Source organism: Schistocerca cancellata, chromosome 3 (assembly GCF_023864275.1).
Source record: "Schistocerca cancellata isolate TAMUIC-IGC-003103 chromosome 3, iqSchCanc2.1, whole genome shotgun sequence".
Taxonomy (NCBI): domain Eukaryota; kingdom Metazoa; phylum Arthropoda; class Insecta; order Orthoptera; family Acrididae; genus Schistocerca; species Schistocerca cancellata.
This window is the reverse complement of record NC_064628.1, coordinates 724659479-724683544: the sequence shown is the minus strand read 5'-3', so window position 1 is coordinate 724683544 and position 24066 is coordinate 724659479. Positions and strand designations below refer to the sequence as shown.

The window sequence follows — 24066 nt, the reverse complement described above, 5'->3', positions numbered from 1 at the left end:
GCAACCATTGGCGAGGTCCACACTAATGTGGTACATTTTTTTTTTTTTCAGTCATCAGTATTCTCACTGGTTTTATGCAACCCGCCACGAATTTCTCTCCTGTGCCAAACTTTTCATCTTGCAACCTACGTACTCAGTTATTTGCTGGATGTATCCTAATCTGTCTTTCTCTATAGTTTTCATCCATTACAGCTCCCCCTAGTACCGTGGAAGTTGTTCCCAAATGTCTTAACATATGTCCTATGATCCTGTCTTCAGTTTTATTCCATATATTCCTTTCCTCGCCGATCCTGCTTTGAACCTCCTCATTCCTTACCTTATCAGTCCACCTAATTTTCAAAATTCTTTTAGTACACCACATCCCAAATGCTTCGACTCTCTTCTATTCAGGTTTTCCCACAGGGCAATGTTTCACTACTATACAATGCTGTGCTCCAAGCCTACATTATCTATAATTTCTTCTTCAAATTAAGCCCTGTGTTTGATACTAGTAGACTTCCTTTGGCCAGGAATGCCACTTTTGCCTATGCTACTCTGCTTTTTATATCCTCCTTGCTCCGAACGTCAATGTGTTACTTTGCTGCCTAGGTAGCAGAATTCCTGAACTTTAACTGCTTCCTGAACCCCAATTCTGATGTTAAGTTTCTCTCTAATGGCTCTGAGCACTATGGGACTTAACATCTATGGTCATCAGTCCCCTAGAACTTAGAACTACTTAAACCTAACTAACCTAAGGACAGCACACAACACCCAGCCATCACGAGGCAGAGAAAATCCCTGACCCCGCCGGGAATCGAACCCGGGAACCCGGGCGTGGGAAGCGAGAACGCTACCGCACGACCACGAGATGCGGGCTAAGTTTCTCTCTGTTCTCATCTTTGATACCTCTCATTACTTTTGTCTTTCTTCGGTTCACTCTCAGTCCACATTCTGTACTCATTACATTGTCGATTCCACTCAGCAGGTCCTGCAATTCTTCTCCACTTTCACTGAAAACAGCAATGTTATCAGCGAACCTGAACGTTGATATCCTTTCACCTTGAATTTTAATCCCGCTCTTGGACCCTTCTTTTATTTCCATCATTGCTTCTTCGGTATACAGATTGAACAGCAGGGATGAAAGACTACATCCCTGTCTTACATCCGTTTTAATCCGAACACAATCTTGGTCTTCCACTCTTATTGCTCCCTCTTGGTTCTCGTACATACTGCATAGCACCGGTCTTTCCATATAGTTTACCCTTACTTTTCTCAGAATGTCGAACATCTTGCGCCATTTTACACAGTCGAACGCTTTTTTTCAGGTCCACAAAGAGTCTTAATTTTTCTTCAGTCTTATCAACGGCAACGTCAGAACTGCCTTTCTGGTGGCTCTCCCTTTCCTAAATCCAAACTGATTGTCATCTATCAGATCCTCAGTTTTGTGAGTCGCGACTCGAAAAAGCAACCCGCATCGGCGGAGCGCACAGACATGTAGTCGAAGCGACGTAATTGGTTCACACTGGTACGACAGCGGTACGACGTTGTCTCTTTCGTATCGTCCGGTGCGATACGGGAGTGCTGGTCGCTCCACGCGTGTCGTATGGTAAACGGTGAGGGAAATTTCAAGTCATCTGATGTAACTAAAAAAAAACCTTTGATGTAGTTAAGGCAAAGCTACATCTGACTTTGTAGTTAATTCTCACAGTAAAATTTTTACTTTACGCGTGAAAAATTGAAAACCACTGTTCGGGGTTTCGCGGGCGTTCTTCGATAAGCGGTCTTTTTGTTTCGATTATGAGGAAACTATTTGGCAAGAAAAAATAAATGAAAACCTGATTTCTCCACATCTTATAGTCTGACACTGCTTGATAATGAACAGGTTTTCTTTGCGTTATTGTCGACAGTTATTGTGATACATTGCAAATAAGTAAACCATTAGACATATTTAAGAAAGTTTGCAGTGACGAATGTAGTCGCTGGTCAGTTACACGTTTGATGGGTTTTAGGTTGTAGAGTGCCGCGTACGAAACATAGCTAACGTAACGAAATTGTTCTTAACGATGGAAGGAGAGCTGTAATTCTTTCCATTCTCGAGAAAGTACGTGAGATATGTTGAATGTTTTCCACGATAAGGTTGGCAGCTAGGTGCCACACGCGAGGTTATTGCCGTCTCCAACGGCCTGCTATGTGGAGTGCAGAGCTATTTCGTATTGGCCGGCCGCGGTGGTCTACCGGTTCTAGGCGCTCAGTCCGGAACCGCGTGACTGCTACGGTCGCAGGTTCGAATCCTGCCTCGGGCATGGATGTGTGTGATGTCCTTAGGTTAGTTAGGTTTAAGTAGTTCTAAGTTCTAGGGGACTGATGTTTTTTAGTCCCATAGTGCTCAGAGCCATTTAAACCATTTTATTTCGTATTTGTCTTTTTCGTATGCGATCGGCACAAGGTAAAACAGGAAATGTAAATTTTTTTTGAAATGAAAAGACACCGGGAGTCACCAGCTGACCACGCTGACTGGATGTTTTTTCAATCTGTACTCCCTGGTTTATGAAAACTTTGTAACAGGCATAAAAGAGATCTGATAGCTAATTTGCCGTTACCTCTGAATGAGCAGCTGGACGAAGACGAGAAGCACACGTCGTAATTTTTCTCATGGTCATGGGCCTCTTCCATTTCTTCAGATACACTGACTACCGCTACCCAGAGTTCAGAGTTGTTACACCACTATTGATGACTGATTTTTCTTCAAATCCAGCTACTCCTCAAGCTGAATCATAGACTACTATGCGAAGTTGAACAGTTGTGGAAATACTATCCAACCATTATTCATAATTGTATCGCACTGAATAAAGTACCATACCACATGGTCCCACAAAAAATAAACTTTTCATGCTGGCATTTTTAACGTTATCCACACTTTCATCAACTTACCTTATTTTAATGAGTAATTCCTCACAGGGAGAAACATGAAGTTGAAAGTTTGTGTCCTGCTTCGCCATAGTAGCTAGTATTAGTTAGCCGGCCGCTGTAACTGAGCGGTTCTAGGCGCTTCGGTCTGGAACCGCGCGACCGCTACGGTCGCAGGTTCGAATCCTGCCTCGGGCATGGATGTGTGTGATGTCCTTAGGTTAGTTAGGTTTAAGTAGTTCTAAGTTCCAGGGGACAGATGACCTCATGTGTTAAGTCCTATAGTGCTCAGAGCCATTTGAGCCATTTTTAGTCCTAGTTGCTTCAAAACGTGGAAACTATCTGTACTCAATCTGTAGAATTACAGTAATTTTTAGTTCGAAAATGGCTCTGAGCACTATGGGACTTAACATCTGAGGTCATCAGTCCCCTAGAACGTAGAACTACTTAAACCTAACTAACCTAAGGACATCACACACATCCATGCCGGAGGCAGGATTTGAACCTGCGACCGTAGCGGTCGCGCGGTTCCAGACTGTAGCGCCTAGAACCGCTCGGCCACCCCGGCCGGTTAATTTTTTTTTTTTAGTGATGAGAAACTCCACGAGAAACTACAGCTGAACTACGTTTGACATTTGTTGCATTGTACGGTTGCACCCAGTACTCCCAGTCAGCTGAGAACAGTTTTTTTGAGCTGTAAATAATGATACACCACAATAACGTTCTCTTCAGAAGAGCTCATGATTGCGACTGAAACAAAAACATGATTCATTCTGCCGTGTTGCTTGTCGTACGGTGAATGACATCGAGTATCACACCGCACGTTGTACCATCCCAGTGGGAACACGTGTGTCGCACAGACTAGCATCACGTTGCGCGACCTTTACTACAACGTGTCGTATCGCATATCATATCATATCATCTCAATCGTACTCTGCCCTTCCCCAAGCACAAATCTAGGGTTCGGTGCTTGGGAGGGATGGGAGTGGGATCACAGTTTGTAACTGCCACCTCCCCCAAATATAATTTGCCGTCCCCCTCACTTTTAACAGGCCACAGATGTTTATGATTTTAGAAAAAAAAAATTATATTATTATTGTGCTAGCTGAGAAACTCTATGTTGCCCGGCTGTTTATTTATACCTGTGCCTGAGACTTCATATTCGTGGAATTTATTGTTCAGTTATAAAGCTTCTTTGTATGCAACGGTTAAAGTAAACTTATATTCAGAAAAAAACAGAACATCTTGGACGACTAGAAATAGGACATTCATATTCGTGTTCATTCATTCACGCGGTCAGGCCCAGTGGACCGCACGGCACCGCAGTTAGAGCTCTCCATCTGTCTCTGTCTTCTGCTGTCTGTCTCCAGTTTTCGTGACTCCCAGCTGCAACAAGACTTCTCTCATTCCATCGATCCACCTCTTTCTAGGTCTTCCCACTGGTCTGCTGCCTGAAGGGATTCAGTCCATTGCAATTTTGGGCCGCCTTGTTGCCTCCATTCTAAGTACATGTCCAGCCCATTGCAGTCTTTTCCTTCTCATCACTCCCAAGATGTTAGGCTCCTTGTACAGCTCTTCTAATTCTGTGTTATAGCGTCTTCTCCATTCTCCTGTATTCTGATCTCGGACTGGTCCAAATATTTTCCTGAGGACCTTCCTTTCAAATGTAAGCAGACGGTTAAGATCTTGTTTTTGAGTGCTCCAGGTTTGGGAACCATGAAGTACTACTGGCATTATTAATATATTATACAATCGTAGCTTTAGTTGTTGAGAGACAATTCTACATTTTAATATAGAGTCTAGAAAGTGATAGCATCTATTTCCCGCCTGCAGTCGTGCTTTCATCCCTGATTCAGTTGATGTTACTTTTGTAAAAATTGATCCAAGATATTTGAACTCTTTCACATGTTTATACCTGGTGTGGTTCACAATTAAATATTGAGAGTTTTGGATCTTTCTTCCTATTGTCATATATGCAGTCTTTTCAGAGCTAATTTGTAGACCGATCCTTGCTGCCAATAACTCCAAGATCCGCTACGGTCGCAGGTTCGAATCCTGCCTCGGGCATGGATGTGTGTGATGTCCTTAGGTTAGTTAGGTTTAAGTAGTTCTAAGTTCTAGGGGACTGATGACCTCAGAAGTTAAGTCCCATAGTGCTCAGAACCATTTGAACTCCAAGATCTGAATATTTCTTTTCAGATCTTCTTGTGTGTATACTAATAGTGCAATAACGTCTGCCTAGGTCAGATATGTAATGTGTTCACTGCCTGTTTGAATGCCCTGGAAGTTTTCTTTGTTGAAATCCCGCATTACCTTCTCAAGTGCCAGATTGAACAGGACAGGTGTTAGTCCATCTCCTTGGCGTAATCCTGTTACAACTTGGAAGCTTGGTCTGATCCACATTCTGCACCTGTTGCCATTTTGACATTTTGTATCCACTTCTTTATTCTCGTCTCTACAATTAGGTGGTCAATGTGGTTCATTGTCTTCCCATTCAGAGACACCCAGGTTCCTTTATATATTCTCTTCATGTTGAAATCAGTACCACTTATAAACAAGCCTTTTGCAGTCGCAAAGCTAACCAGCCTAGTGCCGTTATCACTGCTCACATCATGTAAACTGTGCTTACCGATGGTCCCTGTGAAGGCTGCTTCTTTCCATATTTTCGCATTAGAATCTCCAAGGAATATTTGGTACATTGTCTAAAAGCATTTCTAATCCCTCGTAGAAAATATCTTTTTTGATGTCATCGTTTTCTTCGGTTGGGGCATGACAATTGGTATATGTGAGATTCTGGCGGTGATTGATTTAAAATCTATAAGAGTGGTACAGAGTGATTTCTTCACTACAAAACCAGTTCCTAGTGAGTGGTCTGCTCCTGAGGCTCCATGGAATATGACATAGTTTTCCATTTCTGTAGCTCTGGTTTCTGTCCACCTTGTCTCTTGCAGAGCCAGTAGATCTATTTGATACTTATCTGCTTCCTTTACTAAGTATTTTGCTGCCCAGGATGGTATAGGCTTCTGACGTTCCAGGTCCCTAGTTATATTTCCTTTCGTAATCCTTGTCCTGCTTGGTTCATTTGACAGAGATCAGTCCTATCTGAAACTCTTCCGTGATGCTCGTACCGGTGATTATTTTCTCCAGGACAGGTTGGTAGCCTGTCGCCAAGCCTCAACCTGGAGGACCAGGATTTTTCATTCGGGGTTTTCCCCTGTAGAAAGATTGGCTTCTCCATGCGTATAGAGTTCTTTTTGTCCTTTTGTACACATACCAGGTAATGACAGGAAAAAGGAAATGGTGAGGACAGATTTGGGATAGGAAAGGGGAGCGATAGGTCGCTGTGGGACACACTTTGTGTGGCTCCTCCCCTTTGGCCTGTCCGACTTGGGTGACCCTGCTGGTAGATATGCTACCGCTGGTATAGTCCTCCGGATCCAGAGCACGCAAACCTCCTCGCCATCACGAACAGTGCTATGTTAAGGTGGTATCCCCTGAGGAGGATTCATATTCACAGGACATTTAAATTGCTATGTTCTGCAGGAATGATTAGCTCATCAATCACCTCGGTTCAGCATGTGTCCTGTTGCCTAGTAAGCACAGATCTGCCACAGGTCCAGATAACTTGTTTCATGCATTATGGCATTGCCACGTGCAAGACACGAATGGCGTCCTGTGGTATAGCCATCCAAGCTGCATTCACCTGATTCCAAAGTTCATCTGTGGTGGTTGGCATTGGATCACAGCACTGCACCTGTCGTTTCACCATATTCCACAAATTTTCGACTGGCGACAAATCTGGTGACCTGGCGGGTTAGGACAAAAGGCTGACATCCTGTGATACCGAAAAGGTATGTGCTCGTGCAGCAACATGTGGTTGTGCTATGCCTTGCTGAAAAATGGCGTCTGGGGTGCTGTGCAGAAAGGGTACAGCTATGGGTCACAGGATGTCATTCACGTAGGTCACACTGCCCTGGACATGCACCAGCTGTGATTGTGGTTGTACCCAATAGCACTCCACACCATAAGTCCTTGAACTGGTGATGTATGTCTTCTGCAGATGCAGTCACTGTGTTGCCGCTCTCCCTGTATGTGGCAAACCAAAATCGGCTATCATTTTGAAATAAACAGAACCTGGATTCATCCAAAAACGTTATCTGATGCCACGCCTGTCCACAGCGACGTCGTTCCGTACACCAATGCTATCTAGCATATTACTGCACATTCGTTAAAGGTATGCAGAGAAGTGGCCGATGCTCACGCAACTCTTGTAGTAAACGGCGACGGACTGTCACCCTAATAGTTTGTGATGTGTTCCACTGTTGCGCCAGAGCCGAGGAGGACGCAGATCTGGCCTGCAGTGCCATTCGGATGATGTGTCCGATCTTCTCGGGGTGTGGTCTGGGTGGTGCGACTTGATCGATCTCATGGTGTTCTACGACCTTCCGTGAACCATTCAGCACAAACCCATTGCACTGCCGAAACACTTCGCCCTACACGAGCAACAATTTCACAGATGGATGCATCGCACTCTCTCTTGCCAATAATGCACCCTCTTTCAAACTTACTGATTTGACAGTACTTATGGGATATGGGATACGGTAGCCGACTACCGACGCGAGTGCCGAGTACGACATTGCCTGCAGCGCCTCTCATGGGCTCGTGACCATATCGGTTGGACCCTAGATGAATGGTAAAGCGTGGCCTGATCAGATGAGTCCTGATTTCAGTTGGTGAGAGCTGATAGTGTGTTTTGAGTGTGGCACAAACCTCACAAAGCCATGGCCCCAAGATGTCAACAAGGCACTGTGCAAGCTGGTTGTGGCTCCATAATGGTGCAGGCTGTGTTTGCATGGAATGGACTGGGTACTCTGGTGCATCTGAATCGATCATTGACTCTAAATGGTTACGTTCAACCACTTGGAGACCATTTGCAGCCATTTATGGACTTCATGTTACCGAACAACAATGTCATTTCACTAGGCTACAATTGTTTGCAGTTAGTTTGAAGAACATTCAGCACAATTCGAGCAAATGATTTGGCCACCTAGATAGCCCAAAATGAATCCCATTCAACATTTATGGGACATAACTGAGAGGTCAGTTCATGCACAACATCCTGCACTGGCAACACTTTTGCAATTATGGGTGGCTATAGAGACGGCATGGCTCAATATTTCTGCAAAGGACTTCCAACAACTTGTTGAGTCAATGACACATCAAATTGCTGCACTACACTGGGCTAAAGGAGATCCAACACAATATTGGGATGTATCCAATGACTTTCATCACCTCAGTGTAAACTGTAGCAAATAACAATACAAAACAAATAGTAAAAGCAAGAGGAATCCCTGTGAACAAACTTGAAAATGAAATGTTACGAAGCTTGGCAAAGGATCGCATGTGTTTTCATACACTTGCTCTGTCAGTCGTACATACACCACTCATTCAATCGTAGACCTGTTGCTACTTGTGCACTCTATTGTTGAAGGTCTTGGATCTGTCATGCTTCTAAAATTTTGGCTGAATAAAAAAAAATGAAATAAATTGTTACAAGAATAAAAGCATTGAAATGAGTCAAAGTATCACTTGAATTGTGTTGAGTGAAAAAGGTATTGATATTAAGATGAAGGTACCCGATATCAAAAAATATCGATGCTTTATCTGTTCCTCTATTTGGACATACAAGCAAATGACAGTAAGAGACAGGTGTCTTAATATATGATACTGGTTCTTTCTGGTAATAGTACAATTACCACAACCTGTGACTTTCATGTTTCTTTACAATGCATAACAAATTTTGAGTGGGTAACCACACATCGTCATATGCTCAGAACAAGCGTTTTTTTTTTTTTTTTTTACTTTACATATCTTTTTGTGTTGTTGCCTTAGATAAACTAGGTAGGTCACTGCTGCAAACCATGTAGCATGTGGAAACAGAGATCAATGCAAAATTGGTGGCTAAAAAGCAGTAGAGGAAATGTTAGAGCTATGAATAATGTATGCTAAAGTCATTGCTGATGAACAAAGACATAATCTTAAACTGCAACCCACAATCACAAAATATTCGAGTCAGAGTGCAGCTGTTTTTGAGAATCGGTGTACGGACAATTCTGTAACAAGATTGGAAGGGCCAATTACATGTCAGGTCAGCATTTATTTCCTGTGCAGAGGGTCAACGGCCATTTCTCATGTGACGTATTTGCTGAGTGGCAGCCAAAAGTGGAACTATGCCCCCCAAAAACAATACCATTGCCAGTCTCCATATTGACACAGTGGCAGGATATCGTATTAGATGTCTGACCAAAGGGCTCATCATTTATCATTGCTCTGTGGGGTTCATGCTAATATTGTTGCCACCATTGATGTTTTCTGTAGTTGGCCAGATACAAGATGGCAATATGACATTGAGCACTGTGGGTCTTCATGAGACAGTTCACAGATATGATATGTGTTTTTCACTCTAGAAACACACTGTACTTGACACACATCTCTCTTAGTTGTTCTTGGCCAAATGTGAGAATCAGTGACATTCAGTTTGCACCAAACAAGGACAATAGGATGACCGTTAGGGTATACATTCTGGAAAGACATATGTATGGCTATATATAATGCTAGCTGAGTACCTGGCATTGTGTGGGTATGTATTTACTTCAGTCTTCTATCGGTCCATCTCCTCCTCACCCTCACTCTTGTTCTTCTCCTCCTCTCCCCCTTCTATCCATCTCCTTCTCCCCCATCTCTTTGTCCATCTGCTCCTCTCCCTCTGTCAATTTGTTCCTCCACCCCCTGTCAATCTCCTCCTTCCCTCTCTGCCTGTCCATCTCCTCCTCGCCTCTTTCCTGCCTGTCTCCTCCTCCCCTCCTCTCTGCCTATCTCTTCCACCTCCCTCTCTTTCCTTTCTCTATTTCTCCATCTCCTTACCTCCCCTCTCTCTGTCCTCCTTCGCTTTCTTTCCATTTCTCCTTCCCCCTCTTTCTGTCCATCTCCTCCACCCCTACCTGTGTCCATTTCCTCCCTGCCCCTCTCAATCTGTTCATCTCCTCCTAGTCCCTTCTCTTTCCATGTTATCACCTCTACCCCAACAGAAGGTTGTGATTCTTACCCCCACAGCATTTCTTTCCAGATAGTAAGTACCAAGTAGTAGGCCTGTGTGTACCAAGTTTGGCCAAAATCATCCCAGGGGTTTAAAGGAGCTTTTAATGCATGGTTACACATGCCACACAATTTTTTCAGAGAATTACACTTAAATTACACACCATGACATATCTGCTCATGAATTTAGTGGAGACTGGACACTGGCTGCTTATCAACTTGGGTGTTGTTTCCCACACTCAGCAAGTTCCTTCCTCCAGTACCCAGCCATTATATAAACACATCTCATAATTAGAATTTAGTAATTCAGAAATGTAAAATTGTGCACTTCACAAAACAAAAAACATAGTATTATGTGACTACACTATCAATGAGTCACAATTGAAATCAGTCAACTCATGCAAATATCTGGATGTAACAGTTTGTAGGGATATGAAGTGGAACAATCACATAGGCTCAGTTGTTGGTAAAGCAGGAGGCAAACTTCATTTCATTGATAGAATATTGGACAAATGCAATCAGTCTATAAATCACTCATAAGTTCCATCCTGGAACATTTTTCAGGTGTATGGGACCTGTATTATATAGGGCTTACAAGGAATATTGAATGTTTACAGAGAAGGGCAGCATGAATGGTCACAGATTTGTTTGACTTGTGCCAGAGTGTCACAAAGATGCTGAAGAAACTGAACTAGCAGATATCCGAAAATAGATAGAAACTACTGAGAAAGCCTACTTACCAGGTTTCAAGAACCGGCATCAAATGATGAATCTAGATATGTACTACAACCCTCTAAGTAACACTCTCATGGGGATCATGAAGACAATATGAAATTAATTACAGTGTGCACACAGTTGGAGTATACTGGTATGTTCAGAATTTTATGGATTACTGTATCACTTTAGCTTTTACTTGAGCTATATGGACAATTTGAAGTTGACGTCTGTGGACGTTTACTTATCCACCGAATACTCCCCTGCTAAAGAAATTGCCACATATGTTGTTTTTACTACTCTTGCATCTTCTTGATCTCATCTTCCTGCATACGTTCTTTAAACTACATTTAACAGTTGGCTGGGCAGTTTAGATTTCATTCGTAAACTTGTCTCCATTAACTGTTTTGTTCACAAATTAGCGATGATGACTGCAAGTTAACAAGATATCTAACAAAGAAAGGCTTAGTTGACTGCTTTACAGACTGCAGTTAAACCCAATGGCTGTCAGAGCCCTCTTGTACCCACAAGATATAAAGATCCGTTCTTGTTAGGTTGACTGTGGTTCTTGTGCAGTTTTCCACACTCTTGCATGTAAAATCATACACAGCTGCAGAACAGAGGCCCAACAACACATTGACTCTTGTCTTGGCATGATAAATGAAAATTCAGGACTTCTGTATGTAGATATGGAGCTACACCAAGGCAGTTAGTATTTTTGACTTCTTAGTGTACAAATAGAAAAACAGCTGAAAACAGTGAAAATGTCTTATATCGGCAGGTACCTTATAAAAAGGACCCAGAAACTTGTTTGTGTTAAAAAATTTTCAGTAATTCTAACAAATGCCTCTCTCTTTTGACAAATGGATATATTTTATTTTTCAGCCTGTTCGAGCAGGAGATTATGAGCTATGTCCCAGCTGTGCCTGCATCAACCAGATCACCTCGAGGCTCTCCTCAGCTGTCACCACAGGCCTCACCAGGCCTTTCCAGAGCCAATGCACGTGCCCCAGCACCTTACCGCCGGGATTTTGAAGCGAAGCTGCGTAATTTCTATCGTAAACTGGAGTCCAAAGGATATGGGCAAGGACCAGGAAAACTCAAGTACGCTATTTTTTGGAGCTATCAAGTTATTGTCTTGCATGATCTTGTGAGACACAAACTGATGTGCTTTCATGTTTTAGCTTTTTTTTCTTCACTATACAGCTTACAGTAAAAGTTCAGTTTTAACTTTTTCATTAATACAAATCCTTGTTTTAAAAGCCTATATGCTTTATGTAAACAAATGAAAAATGGCGGGTGGGCAGAATGCTTTGTTGTATATTTATATTATTTGCTGCAGCTGAATCTTGAAACAAATTTCTTGTGCACAACAATAATGTCATAAGTGAAGAATATTTTGATGTCCTCTGCATCATGAATTGGACAAAGTTTCTGCTATGCATCTAAAATTAACAAGTACACACTCTCGAATAAAGACTTATCATACCGGCTCCTGAGCAAAGGGCGCTAGGAGTGGAAGCTTGTGAATGGCCCGTAGGATAAAAGTGTCACAGAAGTGACACAAAAGTTTATGGCATGTCAGTAGAAAGACCAGGTACAGCCCCTTCACTTATTTTTGTAAATAATATCAACAATCACTATGCACAACAGGATCAGCACTATATTCACAATGGCTACTTATTGTTATGGTGCATGATACTGTTGCATAGCCAATGTTGGCCATGAATGTAAACATTCCAAAGCAGCATGAAGTCAGCTGACTTCCACCAATCACGAGTGACCAAGTAAAGGTATGCAATGAGTAACTATATTTTGTGTATGTGGTTTCACTAATTGGAAGGCCAGTTGAACATTATGCATTTGTTATTGGAGGTGATATTCGTCCATACCTCTGAATTTCATGCACATCACTGTGACAATTATGAGAGACCTACAGCATAACATGAAATCCAAACCATGGTTGAGCTCGACGTTTCTCACTTGCGAAGAATGTTGATAAGGCAGGGAGCAAAGGCAACTGCTCACTGTATAGTTGAGGCATTGAACTGTTGAATAGGGTTACCAATTATCCCTCCCGGGATGTGCCACAGCTTTCCATATTTCTACCCCTGTGGTGAACAAGTAAACAGTCCCTAAAACTGTATGGTCACTTCCCCGCCTCTGCAAAGTGAAGGGAAGTTTTAATGTCCTTTTCTGAATTTTTAGGTGTAGAATGAAGTTAAATTCTCTGAAGATGGCTTTCTTTAACATGAGCAGTTGTCAGAATCATTACAAGTTGGGAACCCATTAAAAGTTACTTGAGAAGTAGTGATGGTTGTCCCAAAGCTTTGAAGTTATTTTTAAATGGTTCTGATGACACTGAAAGACAGTTAACCTCAGACATTTAAACCACATTTTTTCCATGCTGGTGCAGTTGTTTTAGAATGTTCTAACTTTTTAGAACACTCTGATGTTAGTATAATGGAAATTTTCCATGTGACCAAGTCTCTGTTTAGTAAAACTGAGCAAAGAATGAAATATTTTGGTAGTGGAGTAAATAAAGTTTTTAATAAGTTAACTGTTTCAGAAAACACCTCGAAGATAATTTTATGGGCTTTTTAGCTTAACTGAAAACCTATTTAGTCAAGTATTTCATATTTGAAGATCATTTGCCAAAGGCAGTACACTCTTGGATGCTCCTTTGTCTGTGGTCCAAGCTAAAATTTAAGCATTTTCAAGAGGTAACTGATTCATTTTGGTTAGATGATGTAGTTGAAGGTTGTTTGTATTCTGAACATTGTAATGCAGAAGATATTTTGAAACAAGGCTTGTGCAAGGAAGTGATTGCAAACAGAAGGTGGCTCAGTGCTTTCTGTATCTTGAGAGCCGAAAATGTTCAGGTTACGAATTTGCTAAAAGTAGATGGGTTTGTATTAAGAATTATTCCTAGTTCAAATGCTGAGGCAAAAAGTATTTTTCCCCTAATGAACCATAAATAGACCAAATTCTGGAACAAATGTATCCCCAAGCTTATAAAAGCAGAAGTACAAGCTGCAGTGAATTTTAATTTTAGCTGTTCATAATAATGCTTTACATATGTAAAATCAAATGAATCTTTGCAAAAAGAAGCAAAGACTGTTGATAAGTACAAGAAATATTGTAAAATAAAACATGTATGCATTTGAAAAGCTTATTTTGTAGGCTTCCTTCTTGATCCCTTGTTTCCCAGTAAAAAGTTGGTGACCCTACAGTTGAAAGCCACATAAAATGAGACTGAATGATGTTTTTATGTGCCTGTTGAGTGGTTACCTATACTACCTCCATATATTTGTATTACAACCAGAATACTATTAAAGGTAAAAGGCAGGGAGATCACAGAGGTAGGGGAGGGGGGCTCTGACCAACTGAAGATTAGACTCTGAATCCTCTATTTCTCAATATCTAATCCAATAAGTGACCAGACCACATGCAATAATTTCTGTATACTTTGTGTCATGTGATTCCTCTGATGATATCTCCAGCATTAAGAGACTAAATGTTCAAAAAACCGTTCAAATGTGTGTGAAATCTTAAAGGACTTAACTGCTAAGGTCAGCAGTCCCTAAGCTTACACACTACTTAACCTAAATTATCCTAAGGACAAACACACACACCCATGCCCGAGGGAGGACTCGAACTTCTGCCGGGATCAGCCGCACAGGGCTAAATGTTAAAGCACACAAATATGCCGTGGACTACAACCTAGTACACAGAGGCCATAGGTATTCAAAAGCACAGAAACAACTTTAATAGAAAAGGAGGAGGGTTGAAATTGTACAAGTGTGTGACAGAGTGCTAAATAAAGCATACAGTGCCTACTCTACCTCATTACAAGCTCCAAACAAATGTAGGTGTGACTCTGCAATCTTAAGCAAAGGTATGATAACGTCATGACTCAGTTGTTGTGCAAATACTTAGAAACAGTTTCAGTACTTAGAAACAATTTCATTTGCTGAGTGTGTTTAAGTTGTAAACTGCTCTATAAGATTTTATGACCTCTGATGATGGCTCCAGCATTAGGAGACAAAATATGCACTGAAGTGGGCCTTGGACTATGGCCTAAAGCCCATAAAACAAAAATTGCAAGGGATTAAATTCTATGTGTTTTTCCTTCCCTTTGTTACAATACTGTAACTGATAGTACTGACACAGTTTGTAATATTTTCTTTATATTTTTTTTTTTTTTTTAGATTCGTTTTGTATGATGCCTTCTCTTTTTTACAATATTGTAACTGATAGTAGTGACACCATTTGTAATGTTTTCTTTATATTTTAATTTTTTTTAGATTTGCTTTGTATGATGTTGGAACTGGTTGTTGTACATTTGTAATGTGAACTTTATTTTTCATAGGCTACACATTCGTCGTGAGCATCTACTTGAAGACGCATTTAACAAAATAATGGCTGCCTCCAAGAAAGATTTGCAAAAGTGCAAGTTATATGTTACATTTGATCGGGAGGAAGGACTAGATTATGGGGGCCCATCAAGAGAGTTCTTCTTCTTACTTTCACGAGAATTATTCAATCCCTATTATGGGTTGTTTGAATATTCTGCAAATGATACATACACTGTGCAAGTATCACCCATGTCAGCATTTGTTGACAATCACCATGAGTGGTAAGTGAATTTGAGAGTTTTAAAAATATATACAGAATAGTTTTTTGTAGATGTAGAATAAACACAACATTTGTGAAGTATAGTTTATTTACTGGTATATAACTGTTTCAAAATAGTGAAAGTATTGATAGCACCCAAGGGAGCTGACACATGTTGGTGACAAATGACGATGTGTTATATGCTTCAAATAAAACATTTATAATCTATCTTTTGAATGTTTGGCAGGATTATTAATCCCTGTATGGGATGAAAGCCTATTTGCACTCTACTTGATGCCATGAATAGATGCTATTAGAGCTGGTCAGCAGATCAAGGGTTAACTGGTGAATAAGTTGAGACTTTGAGTAGTGTTCTCACTCCAGTCATATCCAGAGCTACTATAGCAGCCAACAAGCAATCAGTGTGCAGTTGGAGCTGACAGATGGGGCAGTAATATAGCTGGAATGTTGTTAGTTAGTGGTCCAGTTAACTGGCGAGTAAATCAGAGTTTCTAGCTAATGCTGTTGTAAGAAGTGATGAAACAGATGAGGTGGTCATTTGACAGAGGCCAGTAGATGGAAGTGATCTCTCAGGTTTTCTCAGTGTGATTGATTAAAAGTGTTCTTCTGGGCATTCTACCGAGTTTTGTTTCAGTTATCTGCACAATATGTCAGTGCCTGAACTAGCCATCTTCTTCTGGTGCCATGAGTTTTCCTATTATGTGTACTTGGCTGCCTGGACTCCAACCAGATTTTTGAACTACGGTTGCTCCCATACCACTATTTATAGCAGAGTTCAATTCCCAATGTCTGCTATGTGCTTTGAAGCTCTTTTGTTTTTCAGAGTTTGCAATAATATTCTGTGAAACGTAGATCGTGTCATCTTCCAACTCTGTTGGATGTGATAGCCTATGAGATATTAATAAATTAAGTGATAGGAGATAGCACTCCCTTGGCCCACCTTGCCAAAGATCATTATCTTATGATCACCACACAAAATTAAAGAATATTGCAGAGGCTGAACATAATTCAGACAGAAAACAAACTTCCCTTTGCTCACAGTACATAAAAGGTTGATGGATAAATGATCCTCACACTGAATCAGAAGGTATTGTGTGTTATCTACATCTACACTGTGCAAACCACCGTGAGGTGCATGGCAGAGAGTATGTTCCATTGCAACAGTTATTATGGCTTCTTCCTGTTCCACTCATGTATGGAGTGTAGGAATAATGATTGTTTTGAATGCTTCTGTGCATGCAGTAATTATTCTAATCTTATCCTCATGATCCCTACATGAGCAATACATAAGGGATTGTAGTTTATTTTTAATTATCATTTAAAGCTGCTTCTTGAAACTTTGTTAATAGACTTTCTCAGAATAGTTTACATCTATCTTCAAGAGTCTTCCAGTTCAGTTCCTTCAGTATACCTGTGACATTCTCCCACACCCTTTCTCTGTTTCCTATATAGTACAGATCCCTCACACTTGAGCAATATCTAGAACCAGTTGCATGAGTGGTTTGCAAGCAATCTCCTTTGTAGACTGATTGCACTTCCCCAGTATTCTACAAATAAACAGAAGTCTGCCATCTGCTTTAGCTGCAGTTGAACGTATGTGGTCATTCCATGTCATATCCCTACAAAGTGTTACACCCAGGTATATGTATGAACTGACCATTTCCAGCAATGACTCTTTGATGTTCTAGTCATAAGATACTAAATTTTACACTTTGTGAAGTGCACAACTTTACATTTCTGAACATTTGAAGCTTGTTGCCAATTTTTGCACTACTTTGAATTCTTATCAAGATCTGACTGAATATTTATGCAGCTTCTTTCAAATAGTACTTCATTATAGATAAATGCATCATCTGCAAAAAGCCTCATGTTACTATTAATATACAACATGAACAGCAAAGGTCCCAACACACTTCCCTGGGGCACAGCTGAAGTTGCTTCTACATCTGACAATGACTCTCCATCCAAGATAATATGCTGTGTCCTTCCTACTATCCAGTCACAAATTTCACTTGAAATCGTACTTTTGAGGAGTGGTACTAAGTCAAATGCTTTTCAGAAATCAGGAAATACTGCATCCACCTGATAGTCTGGATCCAAAGCTTTCAGTATTTCATATGAGAAAAGTGCAAATTTGATTTCACATAATTGGTGTTTCGGAAGTCTATGCTGGTTGGCACTGAGGGGATCATTCTGTTCAAGATACCTCATTATGTTTGAGCTCAGAATATGTTCTAGATCCTACCACAAGTTGATGTCAGGCATACTGGATGGTAGTTTTGTGGATCAGTTCTTCTATCTTTTTTGTGGACAGGTGTGACCTGTGCTTTTGAATATGCTATATGTTGAAATATTCCTTATTAATGCTGCTGCTTATTTTAAAACCAAGGATTATGTGCAAATGAGTATTAGAGTTTACATAAAAATATACAGGATGTAACATAATTAATAGTGAGAAGTGACATAGGTGAAACCTAGCTGCTATTGAAATGTATGTATACAGTTTCAGTTAGTACAAATGTTTAAGAGGTGATCAAAAAGTTTCTGTTCAAAGTCCCCTCTAATGCCTAGGCTGTAAGTGAGTGTTTATATCCCCACATCAGAGTTGCACTGGGTTGCATATATGCTTCAGCAATGTCCTCAAATGAAAAACTGTTGACTGTTCCTTGTACTTAAAATGTAAACTTGTCAGTGAAGTCCCCAATATAATTGAAAGAAAAGATGTGCACCTGTTTGTCAAAGGAATAAATACAAATACATTTCTGTATACACTAAGCTGTTATTGTCAGCTGTAAGTATAATAGAAACAGATAGGCTTGCACTCAAAATGATAATCCCTTCATTCTGATGATTTTCCATGGTTCTTTTTAAAAATTTTAGGCGAATCTTGACCATTAAGGAGCACATTTTTTGGAGTGGGAATTATTCTGCCATTTCAGTTGGACTCTATGACTTCCTCCAGGTGAATGGGAAAGGATGCTAAATTCAAATAGGTGGCTGATTAGCTTTCGTTTTCCTCAGAAGGTTGTGATGTTTTTGGACACAAAAATCTTCATGAATTGTCACGATTGTTTATGTGCACCTCAGAAGGATTAGAAAGGCAGTAAAGAAAAAAAATCTCTTTTGAGCACATGGCAGTAAAATATTCAAATTCTGAATAATGAATACAGAATCAGCACTACATAATTGATTTTGTTTTCTACAAAGATGAAACTACTAGCAGATCAGAAAAAATAAGTTAAGATTAATGAAGTACATGTTTTTCTATGTAACAAAAAATTTATTGGGTCTGGTCTGGCTAATTACATTAAAAGAAACTATTTCACTGAGATTGATTGATGTTTAATTGTATTTTGACATAAAGAAGTAAAGCTGTCTTCAGCCCAGAATTGTTTCTAGAAGTGAAGGACTCACAATAAGTAACAGAAAAACAATTGGTGGACCCCAGGCCTCTGAATTTATAGCTTGGCACTTATTACTGAGCCACCTAGCTTCACAATATAAACATAACTAAAGATATAATGAGATTTTCACTCTGCAGCGGAGTGTGCCCTGACATGAAACTTCCTGGCAGATTAAAACTGCGTGCTGGACCGAGACTCTCTATGCTTCTCTATGTGGTGTGTAAAGTATGCCACAACACACAATGTAAAAGTCTGTTTGCCCTTTTTTGTTAAAAGATCACATACTCTGTTTTCCCATAGCTTCCTATGATAGTATCACAATTAACCATTTGAAGTGCACTATTGCTGGCTGCTGGCCAGTTCTACACTCTAGTCAGAGGACTGCGTCTTCTGTTTCCTCCAGTCAGTCTCTGACTAGTTCACACCTACAGCTGCACTAGACACAATTGGAGAATGTGCAATAGTCAGAAACATGGAATTATGTGCTATTTTCAGGATATGCTCTATTCTTTATACAAGGACTATGTAATTTTGCTTACTGAAATGTTGTAAATTAAACATCAAACACTAGTGAAAACATGTGTATTACTGTGTGCAGCTTAGGGCAGATTCATCCCCTGCACTTAACCTTGTATGAATGCAGCTCCTTTTAATTTATTAAGTTATATGTTTGTGTACATGTGTTAATCATTGGCAACAAACTTTAAATGTATCACTCTTGGTGATATCAATATTATGAACATTAGGCCATGGACTAAGGCATGTTTCTGTGCCTTATGTCTCATTTCTGCATGTCACTATGTATTTGTGTTAGTTACACTGTTTTGTATGTTTTTGGCATATATTTGTGGCACATATAGCAGTCATGTGCATGTTGACTGAAACATTGTAGGTTTTGCACGACATAGGGTTAAAAGTCATTTTACTGTAAATTTGTATCTTTACAGGTTCCGTTTCAGTGGTCGAGTGTTAGGGCTGGCTTTGGTGCATCAGTACCTCTTGGATGCATTCTTTACCCGGCCATTTTACAAGGCTCTCTTGAGACTGTAAGTACTGTGTGCATGAAACAGGCCACTGCTTGTTGTGCAATAATAAATTATATGTGTCATTGTATAACAAAACTATGGAGAGAATTTAAGACAGTAGTAACTAAACAATGGCAACATTCAATTTTGTTATTTACAAAAAGCTGTATTCCCTAATTTATTAAAGACAAGCCTTTGTGTTTGCAGGCCAGTATCCTTGAGTGATCTTGAATCACTGGATGCAGAATTCCATCAGAGTCTTCTGTGGATCAAGGAAAATGATATCACTGGTGATTTTCTGGATCTTACTTTTGCTGTTACAGAGGAGGTTTTTGGTCAAGTAGTAGAACGCGAGCTAAAGCCTGGTGGCCGAAATATTATTGTAACCGAAAAAAACAAGAAGGTACAATAATATTTGATGTTTTATACTCTTCGTAGAATAGTTTCTATCTTGAGGATGACCACCTTTAGTTATAAAGAGCAGCTATAAAAAAAAAAAGGTATTTTGCCGTGTTTCTGACATCACAACTTTTGTCAATGAAAATTTTAAGACGGCTCTGATTTTCTTTTTTAAACCAACTGGTACATAAAAACTGTAGAATGACTATCATAATATATGAGACACACAAAAATGGGAATTCCTTCTTAAAACCATAAAAGCTTAAATCTGGCTGCCATTTTTGAAGGAAATTACACAGTGGTTAACATCCTGATATGGCATTTGAGAGGAACAAAGTTCAACTCACGTTCCAGTGATTCTGACAAGGATTTGTAACATCAATTCATAAGAATATAGCTATTATTAATTGAGTATTATGAAAAGGATGGTTGTTACTCAGCATATAGCAGAGATGCCAAGTCACAGATAGGCACAACAAAAAGACGGTCAGAAAGTGAGCTTCAGCCAACAAGGTCTTCAGTAAAAATATACAATACACATGCACACTCACTCTTGCAAATGCAACTCACACACACACGACCACAGTCTCTGGCTGCTGAGTATGGCTCAGCAGCTAGGGACTGTGGTCTATGTGTATGAGTTGCATTAGCGTGTGTGTGTGTGTGTGTGTGTGTGTGTGTGTTTTATGTATTTCCAATGAAGGCCTTGTTGGCCAAAAGCTGACTTTGTGACAGCCTTGTTGTTGTGCTTATCTGTGACTTAGCACCTCCAATATATGGTGAGCAGCAACCACCTTTTCATAATATTGGCACATTCTGTCCTGGATTTTCTATTATTCATTCAATAAGACAGTAGCCATTTTTCTTCATCAAATTTGTGCAGCTGAACTCATATTTCATTTCTAATGATCTCAACATCAATAAAACATTGAACTCTAATCTTTCTTCCTGCTTTAACACTGGGTGTGTTGGTGTGGGTTTATTGTTACTCAAAGCCATCAGCAACTATGGACCAACACTTCCCACTGTACATTCTAACATTTAAGTAATTTTTAAATTTGCTACCTATTAAATGAATCAATTATGCTAAAGTGAACATGAATGTTTCTTGTGAGATACTTGACCTTACTCACAGTTGGCAAAATCCTTTTATTTCACAGTTTAGCACATGGCATTAAGTTGTTTTGTGCCCATTAAACGCTATGGTCTCTTAAAAAAATCTTCATTCTTGCATTCTGCTTTGAAAAAAATTTAGAACATTTAATAGTTATAGCACCTCCTTGTTCAGAAACATTGGAGATATTGAGTTGAGTGACAGACAGATGATATTTCTGATTCACTTATTTTGCTGTAAAAAAAGTATAACTTGCCATTATTCAAATCTTTGATGCTAGTGGACTACAGGAACTATTCCCATTAGCTGCTCAAGACCAAACTCCAGGCCATTGCCTGTTCAAGCTACAAGGCAAAAATTTGTTTGAGCCAGAATTATGTGATGGTAAATGTAATATGATAAAAATATTTGCAAATGTGTTGATGCATAACACAGTACCTTGCTGCTTGAATGTTCCCTGTTAACTTCGGATGATTGTTATAATAAATATTACCAACCAAGTATTCAGAACAGTTTCTGTTCCTCATCTTTAAATTCTTTGTTCATTGTTGTTTGACATTTCGGGTGGTTATAATTAAAGTGCAGTTACTCACCAAGGTCCAGTGTGGGCTGTAGGTATCATATGGGAACAAAACTTGGTAGATATGCTAATGTGCTAATGTTGAACCAATTTACACTGGAAAAAAAATAGTTCCAGTTTTGTCCACCAGATGCAGATCTGGCGCTGTAAAGTATCTTGTCGACATCTCTGAGGCTCATGTTGAACAAAATGTGTAAGGGGTAGTTAATAACAAAATTGCATTTATCATGTGTTTGTCCTCTTCTGCCAACATCCCATTCCTAATCTGTTACATATGGAAACATTTCTATACATCTTTCTTGCATTCGCAGTGCCAAATTTGCATCTGGTTACCAAAATTAGAACTTTTTTTTTTCTGGCGTAAATTGGTTCTGCATTTACACATTAGAATATCTGCCAAGTTTCTCTGCCATATGATAATTTCGGCCAATACTGGATCTCTGTAAGAAGCTGTAGTTTATTTATAACCACCCAATACAAGGACCTTTCATTGCTCACTCAACTCTTTTACTCTTCTCTGTTCAATTTATGTGCTGTTCCTTTGGCTTCCTCTGAACCCTACATTTGTGCAACCTACTTCCCTTCAGAATGTCAGTCACATTTATACACTCTTATTTTTGGTTTCTCTTTCCCATAACATTTGTAAATAAGGTCCTCCTGCTTCGAGTAGTCTGAGTAGGATAGATTGCTGAGTCACCACACACACACATGCACATATTCACGTAAGTGCAAGTTACACACCATGCCTCTTCTATATGGTGAGTAGCAATCTATCATTTTGATAATATTATCATTATTTCATCCTGGATTTTCTATTTTCTAAACAATTTTTGGGAATTTTTTGTTTTTCATATTTCTTTAGTGGTAAACAGTAAAACTACATATGTGTTGTTGATAGAATTATTGTAACCAGAAAACAAAGGGGGGGGGGGGGCAAAACAGTGTAAAAGCAAGGTTCTCGATTTTCAACCTGTACTATATCTTAAGCTTCCCAAAATTAGAAATGATATCCATCATTTTCAGTAGCAAATTTTGTATCTTACTTTTCTGTTACCATCCATGAAATGAAATACTCAGACTTTGTCTGAATGGCTCAGTCCATGTGTGATCCTGTCACGGCATCTCCACACAGTTTGATGACCTGTTTCATTGCAGATGAAAACCAATAACAGTCATAACAACAATAAATTTTAAAACAGATTCTCAAATTTATTGCACTTTTAAATTAAAGACTATCCTGTTTCTCTTTTAAAAGGAATATCTCGAACGTATCGTGCGTTGGAGACTGGAGAGAGGAGTAGCTGAACAAACAGAATCACTAGTCAGAGGTTTCTACGAAGTTGTAGACCCTCGCCTTGTGTCCGTTTTTGATGCCCGTGAGTTGGAATTAGTTATTGCTGGAACTGCAGAAATTGATCTTGTTGACTGGAGGAAAAACACAGAATACAGATCAGGTCAGCAAATCTCAAGAATTATTCTCCAAAATAATGTGGATAAATGTCTGCAGTTTTAATTAAATTATTATTGTATGTTTGTTAATTTTAATAGTTATTCTGTCAGGAATTTGATGTCAAGAGAGTATCTTGAATTTATAGCCATAATGAGTTGTTGTAAATGACTGCTCACATAAACACTGTTTACTGTGTCATACTCTCTAGAATTTCTTTATGGTGCTCTTATTATGTAGCTAATAAACTGAGACATAATCGCTGGTCAGTGCTTAACCTTAGGAGACAAAATATTCAATACTGCCCTGAGACACATATAATAGTGACAACATTATCCTAGCTTTTGAAACTACTAGTTCCTTCCTCCAGAGGGGGTTAGGGGGAGGGTGAAAGAAGGCTAGGTTGTGGAAGATGAAAAAGCAAGTGCAGGCCACTCAGACACCATGAGGATTGAGATGTTAAGCCCAGTCCACATGCTGTGATATGTCTGTGCAGGTGTGATGTAAGCAGACAAACACTAGTGTCTGGACTGGCCTTAAAGACAAGTGTTATACAAAGTCACAAGTACAGTGTCACTCATATAACTGTTGCCAGAACAATTCATAAAGTGAAGTTTGAGCACGAACAGTCTGCTTGAAGAATGTCTGATTTACAATGCACTTCTGAGTCATGAAGGGAGCAGTGATTCCATTCAAATCAGTGGCTTCCTGTTGCTCTTTCTGTACTTGTTTCACCCTTTGCGCATTCAAGAGTATACAACAAT

General features: G+C 39.7%; 1 protein-coding gene across 1 annotated transcript in view; it reads left to right on the top strand.

Annotated features, from left to right (window-relative positions):
- Positions 1-24066, top strand: part of LOC126175740 (E3 ubiquitin-protein ligase HECW2-like) — a 192651-nt gene that overhangs the window by 156713 nt on the left and 11872 nt on the right. Inside the window, exons 8-12 of the mRNA XM_049922692.1 lie at positions 11581-11799; positions 15068-15334; positions 19685-19783; positions 19970-20165; positions 23111-23309. Of these exons, the coding sequence (XP_049778649.1) occupies positions 11581-11799; positions 15068-15334; positions 19685-19783; positions 19970-20165; positions 23111-23309 (980 nt within the window). The remainder of the gene's footprint in view (positions 1-11580; positions 11800-15067; positions 15335-19684; positions 19784-19969; positions 20166-23110; positions 23310-24066) is intronic.